At 39.1% G+C, this 16063-nt stretch overlaps 1 protein-coding gene across 3 annotated transcripts in view; it reads left to right on the forward strand.

Moving 5' to 3' along the window:
* The window catches only part of TPP2 (tripeptidyl peptidase 2), a 69224-nt gene that overhangs the window by 40002 nt on the left and 13159 nt on the right, over positions 1–16063 (forward strand). For 2 of the 3 annotated variants that reach the window (XM_082859717.1, XM_082859719.1), the window contains exons 14-24: positions 609–766; positions 1067–1143; positions 3068–3174; positions 5159–5313; positions 6462–6578; positions 6818–6918; positions 7516–7612; positions 8494–8631; positions 9958–10202; positions 10463–10541; positions 12438–12476. In XM_082859717.1, coding sequence (XP_082715843.1) covers positions 609–766; positions 1067–1143; positions 3068–3174; positions 5159–5313; positions 6462–6578; positions 6818–6918; positions 7516–7612; positions 8494–8631; positions 9958–10202; positions 10463–10541; positions 12438–12476 — 1313 coding nt within the window. The remainder of the gene's footprint in view (positions 1–608; positions 767–1066; positions 1144–3067; positions 3175–5158; positions 5314–6461; positions 6579–6817; positions 6919–7515; positions 7613–8493; positions 8632–9957; positions 10203–10462; positions 10542–12437; positions 12477–16063) is intronic. The other variant, XM_082859718.1, reaches the window with a different exon arrangement.

Here is a 16063-nt window from a genome sequence, read left to right on the forward strand (position 1 = left end):
ATTGACAATGTTATTAATTTGTATTTCATAGAGGTGTAGGGGACACTGATGGCAATTAGGGATCCTGATACAATGGCAGTTCGGTTGGCAGTGTGTCTACCAGAAAAACAGTAGCATGGGCCTTTAGGGACCTGGAGCTTTTATTAAATTGTGGATAGTAAAGCATCAAATTCCTTTTCTTTCCCACTTTTACTACTTGGGTGTAAGAGTTTTTGGTTGGAGAGTGGGAAGCAGAAGCAGCCAGGGAGAACCCCAGCCCAACGACTGTGAACAAAATTGTCATCACTGTAAACTTAGGAGTCTTTTCTCTTAGTCAGATTCTGTTAACTGTATGCAGTAATGAAAAATATTCACTAAAATGGTTTGTGTTCAGGTTGTAGCCAGCCATGTTGGGTGAACACATGAACGGATTCCGAGCGTCCTAAAATAAATGTGAGGGAGGTTCTGTGGCTCTTTTATGTAAGCTGTGTTTCGGGAGCCCGTGCCTACTGGATTTTACAGCCAACCACATGTATCTGTGGAATTTTCTTGACAGACGACAGAACGTTTTAAAATGGAAGAAAAGGAAAAAATAACTAATCTTTACTTTTTGGTCTTTTTAACGCCAGAAAACTCTGAGAAAATATCCCTTCAGCTTCATTTAGCTTTAACTTCGAATTCATCATGGGTTCAGTGTCCCAGCCATTTGGAACTCATGAATCAGTGCAGACACATAAACATACGTGTGGATCCCAGGGGCTTAAGAGAAGGATTGCATTATACGGAGGTATTTATTGGGATATCTTCATTTTTACTTTCTTTAGTCTTTAAAATGTGTAGAAGTCTTTGTGTAGCAGTCCATTTCCCCATCAGTCTGAGTAAGTCAAGGGTTGTCATGGGTGTATTTGTCCAGGCTGTTTGCCATTAATTATGTGGCCTGACATCAGAAAATTGATGCCAACTTGTACTTAGGACCTTTACATTTTAATCTTAATTTATTCGCTGAGTAGATTCACCCTTTTTTTCTGTTATTTTCTCTTTTTAAAAAAGTCTGTTTATGGATACTGACACTTATTCCTTTTTCAAGGTATGTGGCTATGATATAGCATCGCCTAACGCAGGTCCTCTGTTCAGAGTCCCAATCACTGCAGTTATTGCAGCAAAGTAAGTGCCCAGTTACCGATAGCTTGCTGTTACGTGTAATTATGTAATGGCTGTTTATGGAAATGGGGTGAACTTTTAAAGGATCCGTAGGCCAGAACCAGGTGACTGGGTTTTGGTTCTGTTCCTTGCTTAACGTTCAAGGTGGTGCGTAGTCAGTCACGGTGTTCCTTGTTCACAGTGAGGATAACTGACAGCATCTGTCACCTGCCCTCCTTACACCTGATTCAGAGGCTGTTTTAGCCTTCATCCGGCCTGATGCCTCGGCGGTGTTTGACAGTGACTTTGTCCCCTCCCACCCCCGGCCCAGATTCCCCCCTTATCTCTGGGATTACCATTATCTCCTCGTTCTTCCGCTTTTCCAGTGCTGTTTCCAGACTCTTCCCTTTCCATCTTGTCTTCTGCCCCAGAACGAAGGAACTCAGGACTGATCACACTGCTTGCTGTATAAAGTACCTCAGCGGCACGCCCAAGGATCGTGCTGCTTAAAATAGCAAACAGTGGCCCTTCACAGCCAGTGTTTCCCGCGGCTCCATCACCAAATTACACGTTTCCACGAGCTCACCAATGCTGACCCCCCCCCAGTTTCCTCAGGACGGGTGCATTTGCACAGCTGATTTCTTTGCTTCAGTTTCCTGTCCCTTAACTTAATGACCAGGTGTGTTCTTGGTCATCTCCGGGTGGAGGGAGTCCCTCCCTGCCGCTTCATGGCACTTTTCACTTGCCTGTGGTACAGACTTTAGCTAGTGTGTTGTCATTTTTAATTCACCACATTTGACTGTGAGCCCACGGAAGACACGGGGACTGCATTTTACGTGACCCCATATGGAGCCCATTGTACAGAATGTACGAAACAAATTATTCAGTACATGAAAGGCAAGATGGAGATGAGAGTACTGGAAACAATAGAGAACTCTGAGTTAACAGCTTCTATTGAGTTAGTTGCACAGTAATATTTAATATGCAGTAGGTCTCAGCCCATATGAAACATAGGATGAAATTGAGGAGGTAACAAGTGACACACACGTGAAAAAATTGCAGAACAGTTAAATTCTCAGCCGCACATTACCTAGAAGTCCCGTAGGAACTTCAACAAGGTAATGTACAAGATTCAGGAGTGGGCTGAGACCTCATGTGCTTCAGGAAGCTTTCCCTGACCGCTCCTCGTGAACCAGGAACCTTGCATCTTTTCCACTAACGCTTCCTGTCTCCCCAGAGAATATTACGTTCAACGTCCCTGTTGGGTTTTCCATCCCCGCTAGATTGGCTGGGGAAAAGGAAAACATTATATTCATTGTTGTAATTGTAGCACCTAATAGCAGTGCCTCAGGTATAGTAGGCACTCATTAAATGTTTGTCATACTGACTAGAGTTTGTCCTTAGTATGTACTTTAGGTTTCTGGGTTGGGTAATTATACATTTGACCTTTATGTTTCACTGATCCCTTACAAAAACGCTGTGAAAGTACTTTCTCTTCTTTACTGTGTCATTTATGGCATGGGTGCATTTTGAAGCTACGAATGAGGTTAAATTTAATATCAGTCTCAACTATAAGGCAGTATCAGTGGCACAAAACATTGCCTTTGATTTTAATATTTTGGACTCATAATAGTCCAGATTCTGGTAACTGGAAAATCCTGTGAATGTTGTAGAATTCCTTTAACCAAAAAAGAGGGAGCTGTGTGTCTGACTTCAGACAAATTATAAAGCAAACAAGTAAAAAGCAGAAAAAGCATCTCCACAGTGTATCTCTGCTAACATGTTGCAAAACTGAGATGACATTGTGCGTACTGTTTTGTTACCAGCTTTTAACTCCCTGTGTTCATTTCTCATGAACTGTTGAAATCTAGAGTACCAGTGGGCTTATAATATAAAGCTTTTTTAATGAGAGTGTCATGTTTAATCATTTATTTTTATTAATTTTCAGAGTAAATGAATCAACCCATTATGATCTAGCCTTGACAGATGTACATTTTAAACCTGGTCAAATTCGAAGGCATTTTATTGAGGTTCCTGAGGGTGCAACGTGGGCTGGTGAGTAAAATTAATGTCTTGTCTTGCCCATTTACCTTTATGTGCATTCTTTATGACCATATAAAGTTCATATACCTGCAGTAGAGTTTTCTCACAACAGTAATAGGTGTCTGGCACTGTAGATTTGCTGTTAGGTTCAAACCTTTTTAAAGATCTAGTTCTATTTTGCATTGGTTCATATGTCAGTCATCTATCTAGGCCAGGGGTCTCCAACCCCTGGGCTGTGGACCCGTACCGGTCCGGGGCCCGTTAGGAAGCGGGCCGCACAGCAGGAGGTGGGCGGCGGGCGAGCCAGCGGAGCTTCATCTGCCGTCCCCCATCGCCCCCCATCTGCTCGCATCACCGCCTGAACCGTCCATCCCCAACCAACACTCCCCCCCACCCCAAGTCCGTGAAGATATTGCCTTCCACGGAACTGGTCCCTGGTGCCAGAACGGTTGGGGACCGCCGATCTAGGCTATCTTAAGATGTTTTAATAGTTAGGATTTTAATTTGGTTCAGAATAATGCCTTCTCCGTTCACGATCAGAGTCAGAGTTGCATCGTGGTACAACTCAGGGCTTCCACTCACATAGGCCCAATGGTTGTGTAACATCTAACTCTAATAAAACGTGTGCTAATCATACCAAAGAATAAAGATCTATAGTTAATTCATATTGAACATGATGTCTGTTTACTGGTAAATGTCAGTGATTATAATGCCCTAATTATGATTTGTTTAGGTTGGGTATTGAAAATAATTAGTTCTTTGGTTTTTTTGTGTGTTTGTTTTTTGTTTTTAATAAGAATTGATCAGATCATCCAGAATAGAAGTAGCTCAGAGCATTTAGCAGTCTTTGATTAGATATATACTGTGGGAGGTGGAGGGGGTGGGAGAGATGTTGGTCAAGGGCACAGACTTTGTTATAATAAAATGGAAAAGTTTGAGGGATCTAATGTCCAGCATGGTGACTGTACTTAAATAATACTGGGTTGTATACTTGAAATTTGCTAAGACGGTAAATCTTAGATGTTCTCTCCACCAAAAAAAATTGGTACCTATATGAAGTGATGTATGTGTTAGCTAACCTTTTTGTGATGATTGTTTCATAACATATACATATTCGTCAAATCATCACGTTGTACACCCTGAACTTGAAAATATTATATGTCAGTTGTTTCTCAGTAAAACTGGGGGGGAAAAGGGTCAAAGCAGGGAAAAAAAAGAAATGCACTACAGATGATTCCTATTTCAAATACTTTGACATATTGTCATAACACTAGATTCTGTATTCTTAGCAAGTGATTAGGTTCCCAGAGCCCTGTGCCCACTTGATCTTGTGAAGCAGAGAATTAAGCCTTGCTTCGGTTCCTTGTCTCAGGGCCAGGTATTCGCGAGATAAGCTGCTGACCTGGCTTCACGGTGATCCTGGCTCATCTCCAGCTCTGCCGCAGAGCACAGCTAAGCATATGTAGTTCTGATAGTCATACTTTCCAGAAGCAAACAGTGCAGATAAACCAAGAGCGAGAGACTAGGAAAAGTTATCAGTGAAGTTGGATAAATGGATACTAATGGGACTTAGGCATGCTAACAAATAGAGGTTTCTAAAATTAAAATCCTCTTTACCAAGAATTGATTGGTTTTTAGCTGAAGCAAGAGGAAAGGTTGAACTTAGTAACAGAGAAGGGAGGGATTTTAAAAATTACCTGATTAGGATAATTGTGTGTCCATCTGTGGACAGCTTGCTGTTTCCTGCTGTTTGCAGCGTAGCTGTTGCTTATTTTAATCCTGATTTATTTATTTTCCATAGCTAAATTTTCTACCCTCTCATCTTTATTAATACTCGGTCAGTTCATTGTTTTTAAAGAAATAGCAGATTTCATTTGAATATACCATTTCATTCTCTTGATATAGTATTTCCCCCTAAGTAGGCATTATGAAAGCCATTTTGTGTCTATTTTAAATCTCGTCAGTTAGAATGTTGCTTCTTCCCTTGTCGTTGTAGAAGTTATGGTGTGCTCCTGTTCTTCTGAGGTGTCTGCCAAGTTTGTTCTTCACGCAGTGCAGCTTGTGAAGCAGAGAGCCTATCGAAGTCATGAGTTCTATAAGTTTTGTTCCCTTCCAGAGAAAGGAATGCTGACTGAATCCTTTCCTGTCTTGGTAAGTGTTAATTAACAGTCTGGAATCCTGAAACAGTTTCCTTTCGTTCTGGGTGTGGGCTAAGACTAAGTATTTGAATTTGATTTTATAGTTTGTATTCAGAGCACAATGGGACTGTATATTTTATTAATGCTGAATAATGTGGGAAGATAGGTCGTCTTACTAGGATACTTGCAACCAAGTTGAGGTAAATGTTAATCTCTTAGGAAAGTGCTGGTCTACCAGATGCTGATGCCTCACAAAGTGGACCCTGGTTGAGATTGTCTCCTCATCGTACAGTAGATTATTTCCACGTTTAAGACTTCTCTACGTGTTTTCTACTTATTTTAGTTATTTTATTAATGACCTGTTGCTAAGAATCCATGAGGTTAATTTGCTTTGTAGGTGAAACTGCTGCTCCTGCCTACAGATTAGCCTGGCAGCTCTCCAGGCGTATCTGTAGTGTTAGAAATGGTGCCTAGTCCTTCCTTCTAGAAGGTGAACGCACTGATGTTCTTTCTTGAACTTGCTACTCAGTGTTTTCAGATGGCTGCCTCATCTTTCCTGTATCGCTTATGTTTCTGATAACTTTGACTTGTGTCCTTGTATGTGTTATAGAGTAATATGGTTCACTTTAAACTTTCTAATACACTGATTACTAGAAAACTTAATTTAAAACTCAAGTGTTCAAAGAACAGCTTTTGTTTTTACTTTTTTTAATAGGAAGAAGCATGTGAGGGACCATAATTTCATTTGGCTTTGGTTGCCAGGCAGCTCTTGAGCCCAGAACTCAGCTGTGGCTATTGAATATGCCTCACAGAGTTGTCATACCCCTTCTCTTATCATTGTTCTTAATTATTTTTCCTTTGGTCCCAAGTTTTTATTCCAGTTTGTTTTCACCATTATTTTATTACATGTACTTCAGAAGCTGCCTCAGACCTCTTACGACAAGCAGTTTAGGATTATGAGTAAATAACTGTGTATTTAAATACCTGCAGTCTGTCTCAGCAACTGTGATTTGTGTAACTTCAAGCATAGCTAATGATAAGTTTCTTTGAATTTTCCTGCTGTACAAATAGAAAAAGTTTGAAAGCATAGAACTGCTTTGAAACACCTATTTATGTTTTGTAATTTACGCATTGATAATTTAATTTCACTTTTCTTTGCAGGGTGGGAAAGCAATTGAGTTTTGTATCGCTCGTTGGTGGGCAAGTCTTAGTGATGTCAATATTGATTATACCATTTCTTTTCATGGGATAGTATGTACTGCTCCTCAGTTAAACATTGTAAGTTCCACATTTCCATCATTTTTAATGTCAGTTATTTGTGTTATTGTGAAATAATTTCAATGGTTGGGTTTACATTTTAATGGGGAGATTATCTATGGTTCTGGAAATAACAATAGTCTTTGTTCATAGGTGCTTATAAACATTGTGTTTGACACATTTAGGTCCACGTATTGTTTAAAAATGCAGTTTGTTTTCAGTAGAGTTTGAGAAACTAATTTGATAAATATCCTTTGTAGCATGCATCAGAAGGAATCAACCGTTTTGATGTTCAGTCCTCCTTGAAATATGAAGATCTGGCTCCCTGCATAACTTTGAAGAGCTGGGTCCAAACACTGCGGTATCTTCAGTGTTTTGGGGCTGCAAATGTTGGGTATCAGTGTGATGGGGGTGGGGGGATGGGCGTCTCTTCACTCTTTGGAAAGGGTCTCTTTTATTTTTAATCATGTGAATGCTGGACGTGAAAATTCAGTTCATGACTTTCCAGCCCAGGGAACCTGGTGGGTCTCTGAGAGGCAGACGCAACAGCAGCTTCTGGCTTTAAGTAACATGTACCTAGAGCCCTTGCTGTGGCACCTGGCAGGACCCATCCCGTGATGAGGGCAGGGCTGTCTGCGGTCAGAGCCTGTCCTTCAGCACTGTGAGGAATTGTTACCTAGTCCCGGGATCTGATTCTGTTGAGACTGTCAGTTGATGGTTGAAAATGTTTTTATCATGAGAAGATTACCTTTGTAATACTGCAAAATTTAACTGTGTGTATTGCTACGGTTCAGTCAGTAAAGAATTATATAAGTTAATGATTAAAATATTACAAAATACACGGAAAAGGATAGCATCTAGGAATGCTCATTTGTCATTTATTGTGATACGTTATAGATTTTGCTGATTATAGTTTTCTCTCATTTCAATGAACTCTTATGCAATTGTCTGATTACAGCCCACTCAGTGCAAAAACAAAACCTTTAGGATCAAGGGATGTTTTGCCAAATAATCGTCAACTTTATGAGATGATCCTGACTTACAACTTTCATCAAGTAAGTGTTTGTGTAACCAAGTATACCCTTACAAAGAACTCTTGTGTTTTATGAATCATAAAATCAGGAATGGAAGGACAGTGTATTCAGAGTGTGTGTGTGTGTGTGTGTGTTTGTGTGTGTGAGAGAGACATACATGTATATGAAATAGAAACAAGTAATTAACCCTGGTTAATTTAGAATTATTCTTTGGGAAATTATGATATAGAACGATCTAAGTACCATTCAGATCTTAAGTCACAGATTCTAATTTAGTGGTGACCTGGCCTTTGAGCCTTAGTTTTTGTAATCACTGACACCTGCCTATTCTCTGATAACCTGTCCACTGGTTTGATGTTTTGTCAAAGCCAGATGCCTTCTGATTATGGAACCAGGCCTGATTGCTCTCTGTGAAGCAGGTGTTGGCACAGTGAGACATCAGAATAGCTCCTAGGTTGAATGGGTAGTAAAGGTAGTTAAGACGGGCATAAAAATCAGATCGAAGTTTATGGAGGATCAGTAAGATTTTAGTAAAACTCTTATTGAAGCATAATATGAATTACTGTTGGGGAGATAATTGATTTCAGTGGGTTGTCTAATTTCAACTTTATAAAGAAATTTTTAGTTTTATTTAAAAAAACCAGTTAATTAGAGGTCCTGAATATATAGGTATTGCTTTAGTAATGAATACAATTAGCTAGGTTTGTGTTTTTTAAACCTTGTAAGAGAAGTACCTTTTATTAGTCCCGAAATCCTGGATGTGTTCTGCATTTTTGAAATTGGTTACTGCAAGAAAATATTTTTAATACTTTAAATGTAAAAGTCTGATCAATAGCAACATTACAGGTTTACATTAGAAATCATATAAACCACATCAAATAATCATTCTCCCCCCCCCACAGCCCAAGAGTGGGGAAGTGACTCCAAGCTGCCCCCTGCTTTGTGAATTATTGTACGAATCAGAATTTGACAGCCAGCTGTGGATTATATTTGACCAGAACAAAAGACAGATGGGTTCCGGCGATGCTTACCCTCATCAGGTATGATTTTTAGAATTAACAGCTGTTTCTTGAGCTGATGAAGCCCGGATTCTTGCTCTGGTAACGTGCCTGCTTTTTAAACACCAGTGTGGTTGTGCGTTTGGTACTTGGACACACGGCTAGCAGCTCAGCTGTCTGTTGCAGGTTGGACCGTGACAGCTTTTCATCCCCATGGTTGGGCTGAATCCGGCTTCGGGGTAAAGGAGGGCCAGGAGGATGCTCACAGACGCTGGCCAGCAGAGCTTTTTATTTTTAGTACTTCTCCTTCCTACCCAGTGCTTGCTCCTATCTGCACGGTGAAAGCAAATCATCCAAGATATGTGAGCCCCTTGAAGTGATCCCAGGTCTGAACTGGATCCAGAGCACAATGACAGTGCCAAGTGTCTTCAGTTTATTAGAACTTTGAAATATGTTTCTTCTTGGTCAACTGTGTAGTGAGCACTTACTATATGCCAAGCACTGTGCCTGGCGCTGTCATTTGGAAGGAAAAAAAATCTTTTAATCATATAATTTGTAGAAATCTTATCCCTGATTGAAAGACTGGGACAAAGAAATGAGCTATTTCCTGTAACCTTTATAATTTTATGCTAAATAATAAAAATAATTTACGCAGGGTTTTCAGTTAGTCATTCAAGGAATGGTTTCCTTTTTTTCCTCAAAGCCAGGCCCTGGCACGTCTCCTCAGTACAGACTGGGTTATTGCAGCCATTCCTTTTGTTGCTTTAAAAAATCTCAGAAGAAACTGCTGCTGCAGCATACAGCATTCCGTCCTCTTGAGCAGGTTGCCTGGATGGAGCGTGGCAGATCTGTACTCCTTTGTCCCCATTGGCTCCCTGTTTTTCCCGTCTGCAATAAAGGGGGGTGGCATGGTGGTTATGATCTAAAGGTTACCAGTCATGTGCATACAAACATGTGTGTGTGTCTGTCTTAGATATTACACAGCACCTCAGTTTTGCTTATTCTTGGTGTCATTTTATCCGTGCCCGTGAAGACGCAGGAACTAGAAAATCGTTGCCTTTTCCAGTCTTGAGCGGATGCTGATTCAGCTGGGCGCCTAGGAGTGGCCTGTTGTTGTGGGAGGGCTGAGGGCTGAGGGCTTGGCTGCCTTCAGCTCCCTTATCCTCTGCTCTGGACGTGACCTTGGCCAGCTCACTTTGACATCCAGTCGGGGCGTTGTGTGCGTGTCGTGTGTGTCGTAACTTGCACTGTACCTCACATACTGTAAGCACTCTGTAAGTGGTAATTCTTAACTGTTTATCCTCTTACTGTAATTTTCGTTCATGTGGCTAAACCTTACTTTTCCCAAATGTTGTTTTTCTTTTATAGTATTCTTTGAAACTGGAGAAAGGAGATTATACAATTCGACTGCAGATTCGGCATGAACAGATCAGTGATTTGGAACGTCTTAAAGATCTTCCATTTATTGTTTCTCATAGGTTGTCTAATACCTTGAGCTTAGATATTCATGAAAATCATAGTCTTGCACTTCTAGGAAAGAAGAAATCAAGTAACTTGACATTACCACCCAAATATAACCAGCCATTCTTTGTTACTTCCTTACCTGACGACAAGTAAGTGATAACATTGCGTAACACTCACTATCCATCTTATACTCTGTAATCTTTAAATGCTAGTTTATAATATTAGGCTACACTTATACTGTGTTGTCATTTGCCATTTTAGACTAAGGTTATTTCTCCCTTTGGTTTTTGAAATCTTAGCTACGGAAATTATTTCGGAATGCAATTGTTTTGATGTTTTTCCCCCTAATTCTCTTTGTGAAACTTTCTTTTTTGTTCCTTTTCTCTCCTCTTTTGAATCTTCTTCTTAGAATACCTAAAGGGGCAGGACCTGGATGCTACCTTGCAGGATCATTAACGTTGTCAAAGACTGAACTCGGAAAGAAAGCTGTAAGTACTAGGTTTTTTTTACACTGAAAGTGCCTGTTCCAAAATTTCCATTTCCTTAAAAATGGAAATTAATTTACATTTCAGAATGAGTAAAAGAGAAGATCTCTCTGGAAAAAGAAATTTAATAGTTTTTTTTTCCCCAAGTTGCTAGTAAAGGTCAATTAATATTTGGTTGTATTTTTATATATTTAGTATTCTTTTTCCCAAGACTAAGTACTTGGGCCTTGAACCTGTTCTGCCTTGCACAGCTAATATACTTGAACTTCCCGTGAAATATGTAGATCCAGATCAAACTTGGCTTAAGTGAATGGGATGTTTTTAAAATTAGAGAATTTATAGAGTTTTAACTAACGTAATATTGTGGATATAGGAATAAATCAGATCTTCTTGGGTGACTTCTAAAAACCAGTCAGGACAATTACTACTAATAAACAGTATTTTTTACTTGTACAGATCTTTCTCTTATTGGAATTTTGTGTAGTTATCTACAAGGTAGTTATTTCTTTTGGCATTAAGTTTTATTTTATAGTTTCAGAATTGTGCTTTTTGTTAAAAACATGTTTCTGGTTGTTATATTTTAGAGATAATTGTTATGGTTTGATAGTACCTGTTTTAGTTTTTCCATCTGTTTTCATTACAAATTTATTGTGAGAATAGTGTTTATATACATTTATCACCCTCTGTCATAATGTCATTTTAGCTCAATGCCAGTAAAAGTTGTCATTCTTACAGTTTTGCATTTCTCTTTAGCATTAGTTCTTACAAAGTAAGTCCACCACCTAATTCTGGAATTTATAAGTGCTGTTATCAAAATGAATAGAGCTCAAACATCTTAACAAGTATTCTCATGTCTTACCACTGTTGAACCAAAGATGGTTTATTAGCTGTCATAGGAGCGTCATCACGTAGGACTTTTGTGCTTAGAACAAGTCGTTTGCCCTGATATTTCTTGAGTCTCATTTCAGTCTGTACTATTTACTTATATGTACTTTAGTATAAGTTATAAGTACTTCAGTATAATATAGCCTTAGTAGAATGTGAAGTGAATCAGTAGTTACTGGAATTCATAGATGCACTGATTTAAGAAGTCCTGGTCTAGGTCCTTTTAAGTAGGTTTCATTTTCTGCTATGGGAAATATTGCTGCCTCTGCTATGGGGTTTCAACAGTGAGGCTTCTCATCCAGGTAACTTCTGAAGTGTCCACTGCCTGTGATGAGTAAGACAAGAAGAGCATTGTTATTAGAAGTATGCTTTTAGCAATTCAGAGATAGTGCTTCCTGGCTGCATTCTTTAAGAGGCAGTTGTGAAATTAAGTTAAACAGGTGGGATTGACTATAGTTATTACTTACCAGGGTAGATTTTCTTGAGAAAACCTAAAGCTACAGAGTTAATTGTAATTCCCAACACATTGTTTATTTCATCGGATCTCAGCCATGGTGCGTTTCTTGCGGTTCTGGCAGCTGCGAAGGTAACTTCCTCTTGCCCCTCTCTGACGTTCCCAGTTCCCTCGAACGATGCTGTTTCTGGCGCGTGGGCGTGTGTGATCGTTGTGACAGCCTTGAAAATCTGACTCTGCGGACCGTCACCTAAATTTAATGTTTTCAGAACTGTTTGGATAACTAATGAATTTTGCTCTACAAACTTTTGAAATAAAAAGCTGAAAAACATTGACCCTTAGGAATAACACATTTGAGTGCATTTTTATTAAAAAAAAAAAATGAAAGTGGCAGTATTGCTTTCTTTAAAAACCTGCCATTTTGATGACAGACCTGACCCTTCTAAGTACTGTGACCCATACAGGTGGGACGGAAACTGGCAGAAAAATAGACAGAGGTGGTATCTCCATCCTGTGTAGATTACGCATGATTTCTTACAGAATGTTGTTCTAACTCCCAGGGGCAGTCTGCAGCAAAACGACAAGGAAAATTTAAAAAGGTACTGATTGTCAGTTCTTTAAAAAGATGTCTTAAAGCCTTATTTGCATATTAGTTAAACTTCTTTTTCTGTCACTGTTATCTTTTTTTAAAAAATCTCTCCCTTAGTTTCCTTTCTTTCAGTTCTGCAGTATAGTGCTTTTAGCTTATCAGTGTTGACAAACTGCTTTCTTAAAGTTTTTTTTCCCTGCCATAAATTGCTTGAAGACCCCTGGTTTATATGTGTATAGAGAAAATTTTAATGCTATTCATTTCTTACTGCAGGTATGACCAAGTAATAATATTTGAACTTTGGCATATCTAAAATCCTATAGAAAGATGAATGATTTTTTTTTAGCTGTATATGACAAAACAATTATTTTTGAAGTCTAAAGTCATTCTTAAATTGGATGATTTGATTAATAATAAAATATTATTAAAATATTTAAAGTGAAGTTTTTTTCCTGCTCTTGCATCTTCTTTGTTCTGGAAAGGCAGAGACGAAAAGAGCAATGGGTGTAGCAGAAACAGAAATAAGGACTGTGGCCCCAAATTAAAACTTATACTAAGAGCAGGAGCAGGTTTTAAGACCGTAACTAGTAAATGATGTGACCAGCTTCTCTGCAACTTATTTGACAATCTCTGATTGACTGCTGGAGCCAAATTTAGTTTGAAAATCTGTACTTCAGGTCTAGTTTAGAGAAAGGGATACGTATTCGATGAGCTCTCTGGTGAGGACCTGCTGACATCATTCGTCATCGTAGTGATTTCTCTCCTGCGTGCAGCAAGCACTGCAGGGCAAGAATTAGTGTTTTAAGAAGAAACAAAAGAGAATTCAGTGTTTAATTCATAGTGATGTGAAACTGGGGGCCACCATTTTATAATAGATAAAATGTCTTTATTAAAATGACCTCTAAAATTCTATATGATTATGTAGTGGTAAAGACTTTGTTCAAACAAAATACACCACTGGGGGTTATCTTCCCAGGTAAAGGAATGTCAGCTTCTCTGTAGACCATATTTCTCAACTGAGCGTCTTTACCCATTTGAAGGCCATGTAAATTCATTTAATGGAATTTAACCAGCATTACAACAAAAACAGAAAATGTCAGTTCATCAGACTCATAAAACTGTAATTTCATTTTATGCACACATTATCTTTGATTCATTTTGAAAATAGCCTGAAAGCCGCTGCTTCAGAGAATGAGGAGCCCACTAGAAAGAAGGTCCGCGTCCCAAAGGCAGAGCTGGGGGTTCTCTTTCTGTTGTACTGTTTGGTGGATCTTCTGGAGTTTTGGTGCCTTTTGTTTGTATTAGATTATTTGAGATAGGAAACTATCAAATGAATAGGAACGTTATTGTTAATTGACGGTTAGTGAAGCTTCTAGAGCTGGGCATCTGTAGTCACTTCCTCCCATTTCTCCCCATCTTCAGTGTAAGTGCACGTGAAGCTCTTGTTTTAAAAATAATCATTATTATATATAGTTTTATAGTCACATTACAAAATATATAATTTATTGCCTGAACAAAATACCAACTTTCTATACATAATCCTCAATGGATTTGTCCTCTGGGTTTCAGTGACTTTTGAGTTGAATGTGATGTGTATGTTACCCTTTTTAAAGTTCATTGTAATATGAAAGAGTATAGTTATTTTTAACATTAATAGCACTCAAATATGACATTAATTTTTTAAATAGCTATTTTAGTTCGTGTAAATGAATTAAAAATTTGAATTTATACTTCTTAATCATTTAAGAGCTAAGGGTATTATGTTTTGAACCGAAATTTAAATGGTGGTTTGTTAAATAGTTATTGGTTTGGCAGATAGAGTTCATTTTCTAAATATCGTTCAATTCAATTCAAACACTGTTGAAATACTTTGTAATAATGGAGTGATTTTTTTCTTAAAAAATATGCTTACTGTTAAGTGTCTGCTATAGAGAGCTTATATCGTAGTATTTCTGCTCTGAAGATTCTTCTTTGACTGTCTTTTAAAATCATAATCAAGATTTCTTATGATTTAATGGTACAAAATCATTTCTGTTAAGTGGACCCTATGCTAAGCCCTTGAGAAGCTGAGTTTTAAAAATACTTACTGACAAAAAGAACAGATGACCATGATAAAATAACTGAAAAATAGGGCTTCCCTGGTGGCGCAGTGGTGGAGAGTCCACCTGCCGATGCAGGGGACACGGGTTCGTGCCCCAGTCCGGGAAGATCCCACATGCCGCGGAGCGGCTGGGCCCGTGAGCCATGGCCACTGGGCCTGCGCGTCCAGAGCCTGTGCTCCGCAGCGGGAGAGGCCACAACAGTGAGAGGCCCGCGTATCGCAAAAATAAATAAATGAATGAATGAACGAATGAATGAAAAATAACTTCATTTCTCTTTTGGTTGGAGACTAAAACAACCATGTCCATAATATTAAGTAATAAGAAGTAGCTCTTGTCCTGAAATATTTTATAGGATAATAATGGCCTTTATAATTACTAATTTGGTACAGATTTACTATATAAAATGCTGATTACAAAATCTTGGTTCCCCCCCACCCCAAGGCCATTCATCATTAACTTTCCCAGTCTCTTTTGCATTTTTAGTGATAGTTTATGGTTGCTATTATATATGGTTTCTCTCTATTTGCAGATCTTTTTTAGAGTTCATTGTTAATCATCGATTAAGTTTAATGGATTGTTCATTTTAACTTCAATTCTGTTTTCTCTCTTTACTAAAACATCTTAGCAAATGCCTTACCTCTGAGCCTCAGAGGAAGAATTGCCTCACAACAGAGAGACCTCGCCTCCTGAGGTTTGTCCCTCTCCCTGCTCAGGCGAGGAGGAGGGGACAGCAGGGGGGTGCACACACTGAATGCAGGTGCAGGCACATTCCAGCACACTGGGCGGTACAGGAGCCTGACTGCAAAGGGAGTAGGGCCCTATTAACAGTAAATGTTGGAGGCCACTTGCACCTTTAATTCTTAGGTGTGTTGTCTCTGCTAAACAGATGCCACTGAAGTGGGCTGTTACTGTGAGAACTTGGTGGTCAGTTACCCACTCAAATGTTGCAGACCCTTTTAACTTGGCTTAAGCTCAGGGCAGTGTCCACCTAGCAGGGTAAACCTAGAGAAGGAGCGCAGGATGGGTGGCAGGGACTGGAAGGAAGCCTGCCCATGGGAGGGCTGTTTCCCCTTCCCAGGCTCACACTTCACTGAAGACCTTTGCTTGCAGACTTGCTCCCGGACCTCAAGGGAGAGTGGTGCTGAAATAGCTAAAAATGGCTTTCTGTGGTTCTCGTCCTTCAGTGGTCTTCTGCGCTTTAAATGGGTTGTACTGAAATGGTGGTTACTATTTCATTAGAGCTCCTACAACAGTAGCTGCTTATATTTACTGTTATATCCCCAAATAAAGTTTAATTGTGAAAATTGTTAAAATGGACATATTTATGTAGTATTTACACCCCAGGGGAAGATGGGGCCAGTACTTGTTTGTGACTCAACCTGTGCAAAGTTTTTTCTGAAATTATGTGAATAGGGCCTTGACAACTTTGATAGTGTAATTTCTTCCAATTTTAGAAACTTTGTTAATTAAAACAAATACAAGATTTTAGTTCAGC

Source organism: Leucopleurus acutus, assembly GCF_964270905.1.
Source record: "Leucopleurus acutus genome assembly, chromosome: 18".
Classification (NCBI taxonomy): Eukaryota; Metazoa; Chordata; class Mammalia; order Artiodactyla; family Delphinidae; genus Leucopleurus; species Leucopleurus acutus.